Source organism: Salvelinus fontinalis, chromosome 33 (genome assembly GCF_029448725.1).
Source record: "Salvelinus fontinalis isolate EN_2023a chromosome 33, ASM2944872v1, whole genome shotgun sequence".
In the NCBI taxonomy this organism is placed as follows: domain Eukaryota; kingdom Metazoa; phylum Chordata; class Actinopteri; order Salmoniformes; family Salmonidae; genus Salvelinus; species Salvelinus fontinalis.
Window position 1 is genome coordinate 28300453 of NC_074697.1, and position 18098 is coordinate 28318550.

The 18098-nt window shown below is 41.2% G+C and overlaps 1 protein-coding gene across 1 annotated transcript; it reads left to right on the forward strand.

Annotated features, from left to right (window-relative positions):
* The first annotated feature begins 11266 nt into the window (after window positions 1-11266).
* Window positions 11267-18098, forward strand: LOC129831945 (heat shock cognate 70 kDa protein-like). The gene is made up of 9 exons (XM_055895585.1): window positions 11267-11430; window positions 12971-13180; window positions 13279-13484; window positions 13662-13814; window positions 13955-14510; window positions 14924-15126; window positions 15353-15551; window positions 17168-17400; window positions 17568-18098. Exons 2-9 carry the CDS (start codon window positions 12976-12978, stop codon window positions 17754-17756), a joined length of 1944 nt encoding a protein of 647 aa, XP_055751560.1. The 5' UTR covers window positions 11267-11430; window positions 12971-12975; the 3' UTR covers window positions 17757-18098.

Below are 18098 nucleotides of genomic sequence, written 5' to 3' on the forward strand. Positions count from 1 at the left end.
TTCAGAGGAGACTGTGTGAATCAGGCCTTCATGGTCGAATTGCTTCAAAGAACCCACTACTAAAGGACAGTTGATGTTGAATATTGGGAATATATAGCCTTGCTTTCTTATTGCCAGTTGATGTTGCCTGTTGATGTTGAGATGTGTCTGTTACTTGAACTCTGTGAAGCATTTATTTGGGCTGCAATCTGAGATGCAGTTACCTCTAATGAACTTATCCTCTACAGCAGAGGTAACTCTGGGTCTTCCTTTCCTGTGGTGGTCCTCATAAGAGCCAGTTTCATCATAGTGCTTCCTGTGGGGCTTGATCAAGTTCTTGACTGACCATGTCTTACAGTAATGATGGACTGTCATTTCTCTTTGCATATTTGAGCTGTTCTTGCCATAATATGGACTTGTTCTTTTACCAAATAGGGCTATCTTCTCTCTCTTTATATATATATACTGTATATATACAGTGGGGAGAACAAGTATTTGATACACTGCCAATTTTGCAGGTTTTCCTACTTACAAAGCATGTAGAGGTCTGTAATTTATCATAGATACACTTCAACACTTCAACAAAAATCCAGAAAATTACATTGTATGATTAAGTAATTAATTAGCATTTTACTGCATGACATAAGTATTTGATACATCAGAAAAGCAGAACTTAATATTTGGTACAGAAACCTTTGTTTGCAATTACAGAGATCATACGTTTCCTGTAGTTCTTGACCAGGTTTGCACACACTGCAGCAGGGATTTTGGCCCACTCCTCCATACAGACCTTCTCCAGATCCTACAGGTTTCGGGGCTGTCGCTGGGCAATACAGACTTTCAGCTCCCTCCAAAGATTCTCTATTGGGTTCAGGTCTGGAGACTGGCTAGGTCACTCCAGGACCTTGAGATGCTTCTTACGGAGCCACTCCTTAGTTGCCCTGGCTGTGTGTTTCGGGTCGTTGTCATGCTGGAAGACCCAGCCACGACCCATCTTCAATGCTCTTACTGAGGGAAGGAGGTTGTTTTCCAAGATCTCGCGATACATGGCCCCATCCATCCTCCCCTCAATACGGTGCAGTTGTCCTGTCCCCTTTGCATAAAAGCATCCCCAAAGAATGATGTTTCCACATCCATGTTTCACGGCTGGGATGGTGTTCTTGGGGTTGTACTCATCCTTCTTCTTCCTCCAAACACGGCGAGTGGAGTTTAGACCAAAAAGCTCTATTTTTGTCTCATCAGACCACATGACCTTCTCCCATTCCTCCTCTGGATCATCCAGATGGTCATTGGCAAACTTCAGACGGGCCTAGACATGCGCTGGCTTGAGCAAGGGGACCTTGTGTGCGCTGCAGGATTTTAATCAATGACGGCGTAGTGTGTTACTAATGGTTTTCTTTGCGACTGTGGTCCCAGCTCTCTTCAGGTCATTGTCCAGGTCCTGCCGTGTAGTTCTGGGCTGATCCTTCACCTTCCTCATGATCATTGATGCCCCACAAGGTGAGATCTTGCATGGAGCCCCAGACCGAGGGTGATTGACCGTCATCTTGAACTTCTTCCATTTTCTAATAATTGCGCCAACAGTTGTTGCCTTCTCTCCAAGCTGCTTGCCTATTGTCCTGTAGCCCATCCCAGCCATGTGCAGGTCTACAATTTTATCCCTGATGTCCTTACACAGCTCTCTGGTCTTGGCCATTGTGGAGAGGTTAGAGTCTGTTTGAGTGTGTGGACAGGTGTCTTTTATACAGGTAATGAGTTCAAACAGGTGCAGTTAATACAGGTAATGAGTGGAGAACAGGAGGGCTTCTTAAAGAAAAACTAACAGGTCTGTGAGAGCCGGAATTCTTACTGGTTGGTAGGTGATCAAATACTTATGTCATGCAATAAAATGCTAATTAATTACTTAAAAATCATACAATGGGATTTTCTGGATTTTTGCTTTAGATTCCGTCTCTCACAGTTGAAGTGTACCTATGATAAAAATTACAGACCTGCTTTGTATGTAGGAAAACCTGCAAAATCGGCAGTGTATCAAATACTTGTTCTCCCCACTGTATATACACTGTATATATTATGTATGTTAATTGTAATCTCTACATCCTCACACTAGTGGGCTTTGTGAGGGTTCCCAGGTGATGACAGAAGTGATCATTGAGACAGGGCTGGTTGCTCATGAACTCCATGGTGCTGGAGAAGCAGAGGGAGATACAGAGCTGGGCCAGCGTGTCACTGCAGTACAGCTGACGGTCCGTCTTCACCGTCTCAAAAGACCTCAACCTCACGTCTGGCTCCCAGCCCTCCCTCAGAGTGTAAAGGGAACAGGTGCATCTGATCCAGGGCAGTGGAGAGTCAATGTCTCAATCAGCGTCCCAAATGGCATCCTATTCCCTATATAGTGCATTACTATTGACCAGGGCTTTGGTCAAAATTAGTGCACTATCAATGGCATAGGGTACCATTTGGGATTTAGACCATGAGTCAAAGGGGTAAATATAAGTATGAAACTGTTAGTGGCAGAGACGCAGAGCTATGTGCATTCCTTATTTAGAAGTTTCCCACAGTGCAATACTGTACAGTACAACACAGTACAATCTTCGTACATTAGTGGGTGCCACCCCCTGCTACATTTTGAATTGCTTTACATGTTTGTCACCTATGGGATAATATATTAACTCTCCTTTTTTATAACGTTTTTATGCCTTTTTTTGTGCCTAAAAAGTCCATCAGCTCCTTTTTCTCTTAGATGAAAAGATGCAGAATTATACTTGGAGTTATAGTAGAGTAGGTGGTGAACACCGCGACTTTACTATTGTTGACCAGATACTGCAGAGGGTAGCGACAGGAGATAGGTGACAATAGCCGCACTGGAGTCCAACGAGTTGATGATGCCAGATATATAACAAACTAGACATTTGAGAAGTCAGAAAATAATCCAGTCCCAACTTAATTGATTATGTGCAGTCAAGACAAATAGATTCAAAACTGTAACGTTCGTTCTCCTCCTCGTCTGAGGAGGAGCAAGGATCGGACCAATATGCAGCGAGGTATGAAGACATAATGATTTATTTAAAGAAAGACGAACACGAAGCACACTTGATAAATGACAAAACAACAAAACGACGTAAACAGACCTGAACTTGAGAACATATAACAATGAACGCACGAACAGGAAGGAAGGAAAGAAAGAACGACTGAAATGAAACAGTACCGTGTGGTGCAACAAACACAGACACAGCAACAATCACCCACAAACAAACAGTGTGAACAGCCTACCTTAATATGGTTCTCAATCAGAGGAAACGTAAAACACCTGCCCCTGATTGAGAACCATATCAGGCTAATTGAAAAGAACCCAACATAGAAACACATAACATAGAATGCCCACCCAGCTCACGTCCTGACCATACTAAACAAAGACAAAATAAAGGAAATAAGGTCAGGAACGTGACAAAAACACCCAGTTTAGAACAGTAGGGGCAACTCAACAAATCAAATACTAATTTTGCCTCACCATACTGAAGTTAAATTATATCCTCTAATTAACCAGCAGGTAACTACATTCCTGTAGTTGATTTACCCTGAATGTGTTGGAGCAGACAGCCACAGGATCAGCAGTTATTGACAGATTGAATTTCAGGAGCAGTCAGGCATTCCATAGCACTCAGGGAGGAGGAACTGTGCATTAAAGGCCATCAGTAGACTGGGCATAACAAGATACTCATCTCCATAACCTCAGTACCACAGGTCAATGTGATGTCAAAGTTCACTGAGAAAGACCAGAGATATGAACCATTAGATAAGGCAAAGGAATAGTGTACAATGTGGTACAATAATACTGAAATACTATAATAGTAATTACCTGACATTTTGGTGATGTTGATGTGTTTTATTATCACCCTAACCTCTGTTGAAATAAGAGGGGATGGAAGTACTTGTATCACCTGAGCAGTGTATTCACTAACTTGGTGGTCTGAATGGTGTGTGCGTGTCTGGGCCTCACTCTGCAGAATCAGGCCAAGTTGACACAGAAGCAGGGGCAGCCACATTGTTCTCAGTCTGCAAGTACAAGACACACCACAATGAGGATCAAGGCATTCAGCAACCTCTTCTGAGTCCATTATCTGAATAAACATCACACATCGATATGACTTTGTCTGTAAACTCACAATCCACTTTTGAAAAGGTTAGCCAATTACAAAATCACAAATAAACAGGAAACAGGAAAGATTTTACTGATTAATCTTGCACATTAATAGATTAAAGGCAAACACGCTTCTTACATTTGTGCACTAATTAAAGCACACATTTTTATGCATATATTATTAAGAAAATAAGCTAATATTCCTCTGGTTGATGACATTCCAGAGATATGGCAAAAAAAATAAAAAAAATAAAAGACCCTGTAAGTGTTCATCTTGTCTTTATCTCTTTCTCCAGCTCCCTGTATTTATACTGGCCTCCTAAGGTGCAGAAGGGGGTGAAAGAAAAATATCCCATACAAAAGACAACATGGGATATGGATGTTCAGAAACATCTCACTACTGTAGAGTGCCTTCGGAAAGTATTCAGACCCCTTGACTTTTTCCACATTTTATTATGTTACAGCCTTATTCTAAAATGGATCAAATAAATGTTTTTCCTCAGCAATCTACACACAATACCCCATAATGACATTTTTGTGAAAATGTATTAACAATAACAAACTTTAAAAAATGATTCACATAAGCATTCAGACCCTTGCTATGAGACTCAAAATTGAGCTCAGGTGCATCCTGTTTCCATTGATCATCCTTGAGATGTGTCTACAACTTTATTGGCGTCCACCTGTGGTAAATTCAATATATTGGACATGATTTGGAAAGGCACACACCTGTCTATATTGTATTGGGGTATTGGGGTATTGTGTGTAGAGTGATGAAGGGGGAAAAAAACAATACATTAATACATTTTAGAATAAGGCTGTAACGTAACAAAATGTGGAAAAAGTCAAGGGGTCTGAATACTTTCCGAAGGCACTGTATGTTGTTGTATTTTCAACATGGCTATATACTTAATTATTAAGTATTTTTTTATACATTTCGTATTTTGGCAATGATCTCTGTCAGTAGACATACCTAAAATGACACTTTAGAATGCAAGACTAAAAGTGAATTATTAACATGGTGAAAAAAAGTACACGAATGGACTTTAAAGTCAGACAATTTCATTACATATCCTCTGACAGTAATTGTATGATTTTTGTGCTGATTAAAGCCAATTGACTTCAACAGAGTTCTGGATCTGATATAGAGCCACAGGATGAGCTCAGTGCTCGAGGAACAACTTGATGACATAATTCATGTAATTTTATGTCTGTCTCAATTGAGTTACAATCAAGTCCACACCAAGCACATACTGTCCATGGGAAAGAGAGCCGTGATGGTAGGTTGGATGGAAGGTGTTATTATTAAGGTGTTAATAGCCTTTAGTGGTGTTATGTAAAGACTACATAATGAATAGTCTCGGGCATAATGTAACAAGCACATTCAATTCAAGTACACTACCGTTCAAAAGTTTGGGGTCACTTAGAAATGTCCTTGTTTTTAAAAGAAAATAACATTTTTTTGTCCATTAAAATAACATAAAATTGATCAGAAATACAGTGTAGACATTGTTAATGTTGTAAATGACTATTGTAGCTGGAAACGGCTGATTTGTAATGGAATATCTACATAGGTGAAAGGAGGCCCATTATCAGCAACCATCACTCCTGTGTTCCAATGGCACATTGTGTTAGCTAATCCAAGTTTATCATTTTAAAGGCTAATTGATCATTAGAAAATCATTTTGCAATTATGTTAGCACAGCTGAAAACTGTTGTTCTGATTAAAGAAGCAATAAAACTGGCCATCTTTAGACTAGTTGAGTATCTGGAGCATCAGCATTTGTGGGTTTGATTACAGGATCAAAATAACCAGAAACAAATAACTTTCTTCTGAAACTCGTTAGTCTATTCTTGTTCTGAGAAATGAAGGCTATTCCATGCGAGAAATTGACAAAAAACTGAAGATCTCATACAACGCTGTGTACTACTCCCTTCACAGAACAGAGCAAACTGGCACTAACCAGAATATATATTCCCTGTCCAGGAATAAAAGACACACCTATTGAAGAGAGAGAGCCAGGGTCTTTTGTGTGGCACCCCAACATGAAAGGGACTTCTAACTTCCCTGGATCCACCAGAGACAGCACTACAATAGCCTGTATGAGGACAGCCCAATAAAGACCCATGTTAGATTACTCTTGAGGTATCCAATGATAAATGTCTGTTTGGATTTTGCCTTTGTTTACTATATGTATATCTATTTTTCTCCAAGGCATGCCATTGGTGTTGTTTACTGTAGGCCTAGAGATGTTTTTACCATTACATAAGAACCATAAACAAACAACACATTTATAGGATTGCCACCATGTATCTGACATATGTCTTTCATTATTTTTCATCTATAATCTGAAGGGATCTCTGATAATGGCACTCCACCCTGCAGCTATTTCTTCTTTCTGTGCAGGCTTTCTCTATCAACCTGCTCCAGGCCAGACGGCAGCAATTGTTCAGTGAGGCACCCTCTTTAGCTAAATCCCAAACTTATTTCTCTCTCTCTCATTCTCTCTTACTCTCTCTCTCTCTCTCAGGGGTATGAGTCAGATGGTAGGAGAGGAGACAAACGTGTTCTCTGCTCTCATCTCGTGTACTCTAGTTTCCCTATTCCATTCCATCTAAGCACAAACAACATGAGCAATGGACAAACAAACCCCACATAGCAACAGGGGACTGTTTGCATGTTTTGACTTGTCTCTGTTCCTTTTTCATGATATGACACTTGACCTTTCGAACAGTAGAATAACGATAAATATAATTTCTTCAGTTTAGTGTCATTAATTATATAAAACCAGACTCACATTATGTTGTTGATATGCAAAATGCAATGCATATTACAATTACATGGTAGGCCTATGCTCTTTGCTGACAGTATAAATTAAACAACTAAAGTGAAAGACCATGAGAGGTCATTCCACGAAATGAGTGCATTTTGCGTCACTTTGATATTTTAAGTAGAAATTGTGTACAAATAATACCCTTTAATATAGAACACATTGCATGAAAAATTAAATAACTCCGAACAAAGACTTGCTAAAGTGCAACAATTCAGCATTTTTACATGCATTTTGACATGCTTTTCACCCACTTAAGCCCAACATTTCTCCAAGTTTTCACCATCATTGTAAAACCCTCGTTATTTTGTTGCTTCGAAAAATGTCATTTCTGAAGATTATTATTAATATTTTGGCAAAAAAACAACAACCTGTCCCACAAGTTCAGCCCTGTTATGTGAACTGAACTCTTTTTTAATATTTATCTCAGTAGGTAGGTTTCCATCCAATTAGTGACAGATTTTCATGCGAATATTCAAAAATCCGCATAAAAACAATATGCTGATTTTCGCACCAAAGATGTGTGTTTCCATCAAATTTACTAAAAGGTTGTGCGTGATGACGTAGTGCACATAAAAATAACATTTTGCGGTTAAATTCCAATGTACCGAATAAAAAACGACAAGTTAAATGGGTTTCCATCGCATTTTCAACTCTACTGATGGTTTTCTCACAACAAATGTTGGGTTATATAGCGAGTGTGCCCGCTCGGGTATTGTTAGGGGCGCTCTAGCCAACAGTACTATCTGCGGTTGTATAGTTTACATTATGAGATTATTATGGACAAAATAGCGAGTTTATTTGTATTTGCCAAGCATAGATTATCATGTAACCAGAATAAGACCATCGATATTTATTGGAAAGGAGAATAAAGCTCATCACGTTGCACTTTCCCAACCCTGTGAAGTTCATCATCATTTATTTAATCTTTAACTTCATAAACTGTATGCTTTCCTGAGGAGTCGTAGTGGGAGGACCACACAACATGTCATCACGTGACTCCAAATTTACTTTGATATAATGGTTATTGGCCTATATCAATATTTGCTCATAAAAGCGTGTCCACCAACATTTTTCGTGTAATTAATTTTACCACATAAAAAGATCCACCTGGTCTAGCGTATTTTGTTTTGTCAACATTTGGAAAGTTGACAGAGAAATGCTGTTTTGAAAGGTTGGATGAAAACATTAAAAGGTTGGATGAAAACCAGTGTCAAATCATAGTGTAAAAGCAGGTGAGATGGTTTTATTGTTTTGGGCAATTTTTTTTGTGCTTGTGGTGGAAACCTGAGCGGGTCGAGCATGCACTACCGGTCAAAGGTTTTAGAACACCTACTCATTCAAGGGCATTCTCTCACTCTTGGCATTCTCTCAACCAGCTTCGTCTGGAATGCTTTTCCAACAGTCTTGAAGGAGTTCCCACATATGCTGAGCACTTGTTGGCTGCTTTTCCTTCACTCTGCGGTCCAACTCATGCCAAACCATCTCAATTTGGTTGAGGTCGGGAGACTGTGGAGGGCAGGTCATCTGATGCAGCACTCCATCACTCTCCTTCTTGGTAAAATAGCCCTTACACCGCCTGGAGGTGTGTTGGGTCATCGTCCTGTTGAAAAACAAATGAGAGTCCCACTAAGCCCAAACCAGATGGGTCGGCTTACTGCTGCAGAATGCTGTGGTAGCCATGCTGGTTAAGTATGCCTTGAATTCTAAATAAATCTCTGACATTGTCACCAGCAAAGCACCACCACACCATAACACCTCCTCCTCCATGCTTTACGGTGGATAAAACACATGCGGAGATCATCCGTTCACCCACATCACGTCTCACAATGACACAGCTGTTGGAACCAAATATCTCAAATTTGGACTCCAGACCAAAGGACAGATTTCCACTGTCCATTGCTCGTGTTTCTTGGCCCAAGGAAGTCTCATCTTATTATTTGTGTCTTCTTATTATTTGCGCATACTGGATGCTCTGGCGGAGGAGTAGGGTTGATCCGAGAGTTCTGACCTCACCACGGCAGTAGTGGTTTCTTTGCAGAAATTCAACCATGATGGCCTGATTCACACAGCCTGATTCACACAGATGTGTCTGTTACTTGAATTCTGTGAAGCATTTATTTGGGCTGGAATTTCCGAGGCTTATACTCTGCAGCAGAGGCAACTCTGGGTCTTCCATTCCTGTGGCGGTCCTCATGAGAGCCAGTTTAATCATAGCTCTTGATGGTTTTTGCGAATGCACTTGAAGAGACTTTCAAAGTTCTTGAAATGTTTCATATTGACTGACCTTCATGTCTTAAAGTAATGATTGGCTGTCGTTTCTCTTTGCTTATTTGAGCTGTTCTTACCATAATATGGACTTGGTCTTTTACCAAATAGGGCTATCTTCTGTATACCCCCTACCTTGTCACAACACAACTGATTGGCTCAAACGCATTAAGAAGGAAATACATTTCACAAATTAACTTTTTAGAAGGCACAATTGTTAATTGAAATGCATTCCAGGTGACTATCTCATGAAGCTGGTTGAGAGAATGCCAAGAGTGTGCAAAGCTGTCATCAAGGCAATCGTGGCTATTTGAAGAATCTCAAATATAAATGTATATTTTGATTTGTTTAACACTTTTTTGGTTACTACATGATTGCATATGTGTTATTTCATAGTTTAATGTCTTCACTATTATTCTACAATGTAGAAAATAGTAAAAATAAAGAAAAACTCTTGAATGAGTAGGTGTTCTAAAACTTTTGACCGGTAGTGTAACTTCAAATAAATAGGTTAGTCCTAAATATTTCAAAAACGAAAAGCATTGTATTTGGGAAAAATCATTCACTAAACCTCAACTAAATCTTGTAATGGATCATTTGGAAATTGAGCAAGTTGAGGAGACTAAACTGCTTGAAGTAACCCTGGATTGTAAACTATTATGGTCTAAACATATACAACAGTTGTCGAAAAATGGGGAGAGGTCTGTCCATAATAAAGCGCTGCTCTGCCTTCTAACATCTCTATCAACAAGGCAGGTCCTACAGGCCCAAGTTTTGTCACAAAAGGGGACTTAGGACAATTACAATTGGCCCAGAACAGGGCAGCCCGGCTGGCCTTTAAATGTACAAGAAGAGCTAACAATAATATGCATGTCGATCTCTCCTGGCTCAAAGTAAGTGGAGAGATTGACATGTTGAATGCATCTGTTTAAACTACTAGCACACAGCTTAGACACCCATCCATACCACAAGACATGCCAACAGAGGTCTTTTCACAGTCCCTAAGTCCAGAACAGACTATGGGAGGCTCACAGAACTACCTTGAGCCATGACTACATTCAACTATGTCACAACAAGTAACTCATGCAAGCAGTAAACTCTGATTTAAAAAAGAGATACAAATACATATTATGGAACAGTGGGGACTGTGAAGAGACACACACATGATAACATACGCACTATACACACATGTACACATGTATTTTGTGTTGTAGATATGTAATAATAGAGTAGTGGCCGGAGGGCATATGTTCGTAAATTCACTCTGGAGTGCCAGAGTGTCCTCCGAGCGTTTCTATCCGAGCGTTCAGACCGCATACTGGATGCTCTGGCGGAGGAGTAGGGTTGATCCGAGAGTTCTGACCTCACAACAGCAGTCAAGAACCCAAGCTAACTGGCTAACGTTGGCTAGCTTGCTAGCTACAGTACTTCCAGACACAAATGAGAGAACAACTCACTCTGACCATTTTACTTAACCTAGCAAAGCTGGTTTGGCTGTTTCCATTTTTCCCCCAGAGCGTTGGTGACTGTAACTGTGCTGCTCGCAAGAATTTAATTACGCGTTTTTTGCCGATGTTAGTTTAATTACGCGTTTTTTGCCGATGTTTACTGACACCGGCCATATTCAACAGGTGTTGAGCGTTCATAAATTAATCAGTTATTCTGAACACTAGCACTCTCAGACAAGAGTGCTCTGAAAACGGAGTAGACAGCCAGAGTGAATTTATGAACGCACCCTTAATGTGTTGTGAAATCTGTTGTGAAATGTAATGTTTTCAGTTGTTTATAACTGCTTTAATTTTGCTGGACCCCAGGAAGAGTAGCTGATGCTTTAGTAGGCCATCATTGTAAATAATAATTCGTTTTTAACTGACTTGCCTAGTTAAATAAAGGTAAAAAAAAAAAAAAAAAATTAGGTTGGAATAATACTGTGAAATTGTTTAGGTGGGATGGAGTTTTGGCCTGCCTAGGACATCATCATCACTTTTGTTTTGTGACACTTGCATTCAATTAACTGCCCCTCCCTGTGGCACAAGAAGCTTGACTTGATTGGCTACATCGCTCAGTTCTAGACTGTTCTGCGGAAATCTTTATATTCCTCAGAAATCACCAGCCCGCCTACTTTCTCCGAGAATATTGTAGAGGCGGAAAACCTTCTGTAATCTTCAGGGTGAAGCTACATTTTCTGGCTGATTTCTAATCTTTAATAAGGTAAGCATTTTGAAATGGAGGTTGAATATCAGCATTACAATTGTTGGAGATGGAAAAACAGTAAGTCAGGCTAACAAACTTGAAGCAATACTGAAACAGCAAGCAATAAGTGGCTATATTAGGCATAATATGGATTCACAGGAAACGTTACCTACGGTTGGGTTTCATATTCAACATCTCCTGTAAACCCAGACTCTAATTGAAAATGGCTACATTATTTTTGAATGCAAAAATATTTTCAACGTTTGCGTCATCGGATATGGCAGTTTCAGTTTGCTTGCAGTTTAAAGGGACGCTCTCTTGTTAGGCTAACTGAAGAAGGCTTGCCTTCCAACATTAACCTATTCAGTTGAACAATTGGTTTACTTTTTCGATGTAACATATGTTCGAGTTTAAATAATTGGGTGTGAAACTTATTTTAATGGCAAGCCTATCAAGTCTAGCCTACGTGAGTTGGATGGTGATGAAGCTGAACGGAATGTTCTAGCAATTTCCCAACACACCCGCCGCAGGGCAGGGGCGTGCCCTCAGTGACACAACTCTCGGGAAAATGTTTGTTTTGTATTTTAGTAGGTGAAAGTGAGGAATCGCTTCCAGGATTTGTTCTATCGTGTTCATTTGGTTAAAGTGTTAAGCATGGAGTTACTTTAGCTATTCAGTTAAAACAGGCGGACATTAAACTGACGATAGCTACTTTGAGGAAAAATGTACTTTCTATGCCTGTGAATGCACTAACTCTCAATCGCTCTGGATAAGAGTGTCTGTTAATGACTAAAATGTAAAATGCTGTAATAAAGCACGTCTTCTTTACCCCCCTGCCTACTCCCAACCTGTAACTAGAGAAACACTCTTCACGCTGCTTCGATACCGAAGTTACTTTGTCATAGCAGGCTCTTCTAACCTGCTACTAAAATAACTGTCTGTATCGAGACGAAATGCTTTGAAGAATGTCTGGTTGAAAGACAGCTGTTAAATTTAAGGTCAAGACAGGGATGAGTCTTTTTTTGAATGCAGAATAGCATTAGTGGAAACTAAGACTGTTCTCAGGGCAGACCTGTTTGTATCTAGATTTGTGGGGTTGGGACAATTTTAGCAATTTCTAACCCTTTTCCTAACCTTAATCTAATTATCCTAACATTACAGATTAATTCTCCTAACATGCCACATTAATTATCCTAACCTGCTGCTTAAGTTCTCATAAACCTGCTATGAAAAGTCACTTCCGCTAGTAAAAACCAGCAGATCTGCCTTGAGAGCAGTGTGAGTATCCAATAATGCGATACTCCTTTTTGAACAGGTGGTCCCGGGGTCTTTCAATGACACAATAGGCTACTATTGTATGAACTTTTCTGAAAATAGCATCATGTGTCACAGGCCTATACCAAAATAGACCCAACTTGACCAGTTGTACAGAGTTGACCCCTAGAGTCTACCCCCAGGATCACTTACCTGGGTCAATGAGTTCATACCTAGATCTCTTAAAAAATCTCTACTTTGCCACCACACAGTTTGTTTTAATGAAATCACTCTTCATTTTCAGACGCCATGTCAAAAGGACCAGCAGTTGGCATTGACCTGGGCACCACCTACTCATGTGTGGGTGTGTTCCAGCATGGCAAAGTGGAGATCATTGCCAACGACCAGGGCAATAGGACCACACCCAGCTACGTCGCCTTCACAGACACAGAAAGGCTAATTGGGGACGCCGCCAAGAACCAAGTGGCCATGAACCCCACAAACACAGTGTTTGGTAAGAAATTCACTTGGAGAAATTGATCGAATACCATTTACGGTATGTAAGATGTACGTGTGGCATTAACTCCTGTTTACCCCCTTATCTTTATCCAGATGCGAAGCGGCTGATTGGGCGGAAGTTTGACGACAGTGTTGTCCAGGCAGACATGAAACACTGGCCGTTTACAGTGATCAACGACTCGACACGGCCCAAGGTCCAAGTGGAGTACAAGGGAGAGACCAAGGCCTTCTACCCAGAGGAGATCTCCTCCATGGTGCTGGTCAAGATGAAGGAGATTGCAGAGGCCTACCTGGGCAAGGTGAGCATCACAACAGTCCTATCACTCTGTCTTCATAGCAACGCATGTTATGGTCTTTTGGGTGTTACTGAATGGTTTAACAAAATATAAATGCATTTTTCTCACACTGTAGAGTTGACTTTCAAAAATGAAGACTGTCTTGTCTGTTCACTTAGTTGTAAATATTTCCTCCTGCAGACTATAACCAATGCAGTGGTCACTGTGCCAGCTTACTTCAACGACTCTCAGCGCCAGGCCACCAAAGACGCAGGGACTATCTCAGGTCTCAACGTACTCCGCATCATCAATGAGCCAACCGCTGCTGCTATCGCCTATGGCCTGGACAAGAAGGTTAATTTATGTATATTTATCAACACTAACAGTACTTAGAACCCAGAACTGTAATGCGTACCTGAGGCCCATTGACCATGTGTTTTGAGAGACAAATTTCACCCTAAAAATAATTTAACTCACCAAAAAAATGTTTTTAGGTGGGAATGGAGAGAAATGTCCTAATCTTTGACCTGGGCGGTGGTACGTTTGATGTGTCCATCCTGACCATCGAAGACGGGATCTTTGAGGTGAAGTCCACTGCCGGAGACACCCATCTTGGAGGAGAGGACTTCGACAACCGCATGGTCAACCACTTCATCTCAGAATTCAAGCGCAAATACAAGAAGGACATCAGCGACAACAAGAGGGCCGTGCGTCGTCTGCGCACTGCCTGTGAGCGTGCCAAGCGCACCCTCTCCTCCAGCACCCAGGCCAGCATCGAGATCGACTCTCTGTATGAGGGTGTCGACTTCTACACCTCCATCACCAGGGCTCGCTTTGAGGAGCTGAACGCTGACCTGTTCAGAGGCACCCTGGACCCTGTTGAGAAGTCTCTTAGGGACGCCAAGATGGACAAAGCCCAGGTCCACGACATTGTCCTGGTGGGAGGCTCCACGCGCATCCCCAAGATCCAGAAGTTGCTGCAGGACTTATTCAACGGGAAGGAGCTCAACAAGAGCATCAACCCTGACGAGGCTGTCGCCTATGGTGCAGGTGAGGCTCTTTATTTTTCGAGCTCCCTCTTTTATCTAAAGCTTTGCCCAGTAAACCTTCTTGTCACAACTGCCTTTTTCTGTTCTACCATTTCTAACCTTCATCCAGAGAAGCCCTAATCAAATCAAATGTATTTATATAGCCCTTCTTACATCAGCTGATATCTCAAAGTGCTGTACAGAAACCCAGCCTAAATCCCCAAACAGCATGCAATGCAGGTGTAGAAGCACGGTGGCTAGGAAAAACTCCCTAGAAAGGCCAAAACCTAGGAAGAAACCTAGAGAGGAACCAGTCTATGAGGGGTGGGCCAGTCCTTTTCTGGCTGTGCCGGGTGGAGACTAATATGGAAAGGACATTGTAAATTCTTTGATGGTTTGTTTAAGAATGAGTGATGACCTTGTGTCTGTTGACAGCTGTCCAGGCGGCCATCTTGTCCGGAGACAAGTCTGAGAACGTGCAGGACCTGCTGCTGCTGGACGTCACACCTCTGTCCCTGGGCATTGAGACGGCCGGAGGGGTCATGACTGTGCTCATCAAGAGGAACACCACCATCCCCACCAAGCAGACGCAAACCTTCACCACATACTCAGACAACCAGCCTGGGGTGCTCATTCAGGTGAGCGGAATGTACTATGACTCATTCCTAGGTACCTCAATGGATTGTGTCCATCAGTGTCAAAATGTTAGCATATACTCCAGTTGATATTTAAGTTGAATTTGGATCGGAGTCAATATTGACCCACACACTCATTTATTTGTTAGTGTTTACATTTAAACTCGAGATGAGAATTTGAATGTATCCACATGAGTGTTGACCTGAGTGTGTGTTTGTGTCCTGTCAGGTGTATGAGGGGGAAAGAGCGATGACCAAAGACAACAACCTACTGGGGAAGTTTGAGCTGTGTGGGATCCCACCAGCCCCCCGGGGTGTGCCTCAGATAGAGGTCACCTTTGACATCGACGCCAACGGCATCATGAACGTGTCCGCCTCTGACAAAAGCACTGGCAAGGAGAATAAGATCACCATCACCAATGACAAAGGTAGACTTAGTAGTAGTTACAGTTGAAGGACAAATCTGATTTTCAAACAATAAAATAGCACCCACCCGCCACTGTTTTGGGGGAAAAGTTGAGGGATGGGGCTGGAGAAATGTACCCACTCTCAAATTTATAGACCTAGCTATAGATGCAAGGACTGATCATCCATGATATCAAAATTCTAGTTTTAACCATGTTTTGAGGCTGAACAGTGTTTGTTTACAATTATATTGTTTACAAACAAAGGAGTTAATTAAACTAGCTTATATGTGACCGACTCAATCCGGTCTTATGTAGCAAAATGTTCAATCATTTTTTACTTTGGATCAAAGTGGAGACTGAGCTGGAAAATGGTATATCATATGCTACAGTTGAGGAACAAATAAACTTAGAGAGAAAATAGTCTTGGAATGTTTTGGTGCATCTACTGGAGAGCCCCTCTTTGTCTACACCTATTCAGCATCGTTCACAGCCTCTTAAGCTTTAGCCCCACCCATCTCTTTAAGAATTTGCATGTGAGGCTGAGGAGTAGGGTAGATCCAAGCATTCTGTCCTAACAGCAGTCAAGCACCCTAGCTAACTGGCTAACGTTGGCTAGCTTGCTAGCGACTTCCAGACACAAATGAGAGAACAGCTCACTCTGACCATTTTACTTGTCCTAGCAGAGCTGGTTGGGCTGTTTTATGTTATCCAGATCGTAAGTGACTGCAACTGCTGCTGGCAACAATTTAATTGCGCTTTTTTCCCAATGTTTACTGACATGGGCCATATTCAATGGCTGTTGAGCGTTTGTAAATTTGTCAGTTATTCTGCGCTCTGAATTTACCAACAACGTCTATCAACAGTTGTCGCAGTGACATCATTAACTTTTAAGACATGTAGCTAGCTAAACAATGATCCATAATCCCAGCTCATGACGTTACTACCCTGCATGGATCTGCAGGCAACAAAAACCAGGTTCAATGTTAGCTAGCTAACATTAGTCTATAACTAGCAAGCAAATTGGTCTGCGGTATGAATAATATTACTACAAAGATCATGCACGTAAAGTTCGCTAGGGAGCCAGTTAACATTAGCTAGCTCGCTAACAGTACACTTCAACTTAAATGAAAATGACTTTCTGACAAAATTAGAAACGTGTAATATCTGAATATTATTTTTGGTTCCGACGGGGTACTACTGTTGGACTAGAATTTGAAGCTACCTTGAAGAATCTCAAATATAAAATATATATTTGTTTAACATTTTTGGTTACTACATGATTCCATATGTGTTATTTCATAGTTTGATGTCTTCACTATTACTTTACAATGTAGAAAATAGTCCAAATAAAGAATAACCCTTGAATGACTAGGTGTGTGTAGATGTATATTCAAAAGTCCAAACATGGATGAACCAATCACAGATTGCCTTGTAAATCTATAGTCTGGGATCTGGGTATCTGTTCATGGCAATTCAATTGTTGATATTTACCCTTTAATTCTTGAACATCCAAATCCCAGAATGTAGCTTTAAACACTATGCCATTGTAAGGTATGCACACAATTTTAAATAGGGATGTTCTCTCCAACAATGCTTTAACAAAGCCTCCATCTCAATGTCTATCCCTCTCTCCATAGGTCGTCTGAGTAAGGAGGACATAGAGCGCATGGTCCAGGAGGCTGAGCAGTACAAAGCTGCGGATGACGTCCAGAGGGACAAGGTGGCGTCCAAAAACGGCCTGGAGTCGTACGCCTTTAACATGAAGTCCACCGTGGAGGACGAGAAGCTCAAGGGCAAGCTCAGTGACGAGGACAAACAGAAGATCATGGACAAGTGCAATGAGGTCATCAGCTGGCTGGATAAGAACCAGGTACAGTGCTGGCTCTGGGTCTTTCAACCAGAATGGAGTGGGTTAACGTTCATATTTAAAATCAAGTATTGCGCTCTGAGTCCCTCATTGTAATTTGATTATACAAATGTCTGGTGGTTCAACAAGGAGGTTGGAGCACTAATGTCTATCTTTCTCTCTCCTTGTAGTCTGCAGAAAAGGAGGAGTTTGAGCACCACCAGAAGGAGCTGGAGAAGGTGTGTAACCCAATCATCACCAAGCTGTACCAGGGTGCAGGGGGCATGCCCGGGGGGATGCCAGGAGGGATGCCAGGGGCTGGTGGTTCCACACCCGGAGGAGGTGGATCCTCTGGACCAACCATTGAGGAAGTTGACTAAACCATTGAGTATACTTTTACTCCTGATTGGATATGGCTAAATAATGGTCCACATTCTATAGCTTGGAATGGGCTGAACCTTTATTTTCACAATCTGCATTGACTACTTTTGTTTGTTTTGGTCATTAATCTTTTTATGCTGAAAGCAACCAATGGATTTAATCTTTTTCATGGGCACTGTTCTACCTATTGTTAAACATTTTCAGTTCAACCAGTGAATGGTTACTACTGTATACAGAGCATGTTTTTCACAAGTGGAATTCTGTGACTGCAAAATGTTTTTGCCTTTGCACTGCACTGTTGGCAAAAAAACTATTAAAAAATAAAGAATATCTTGAATTCA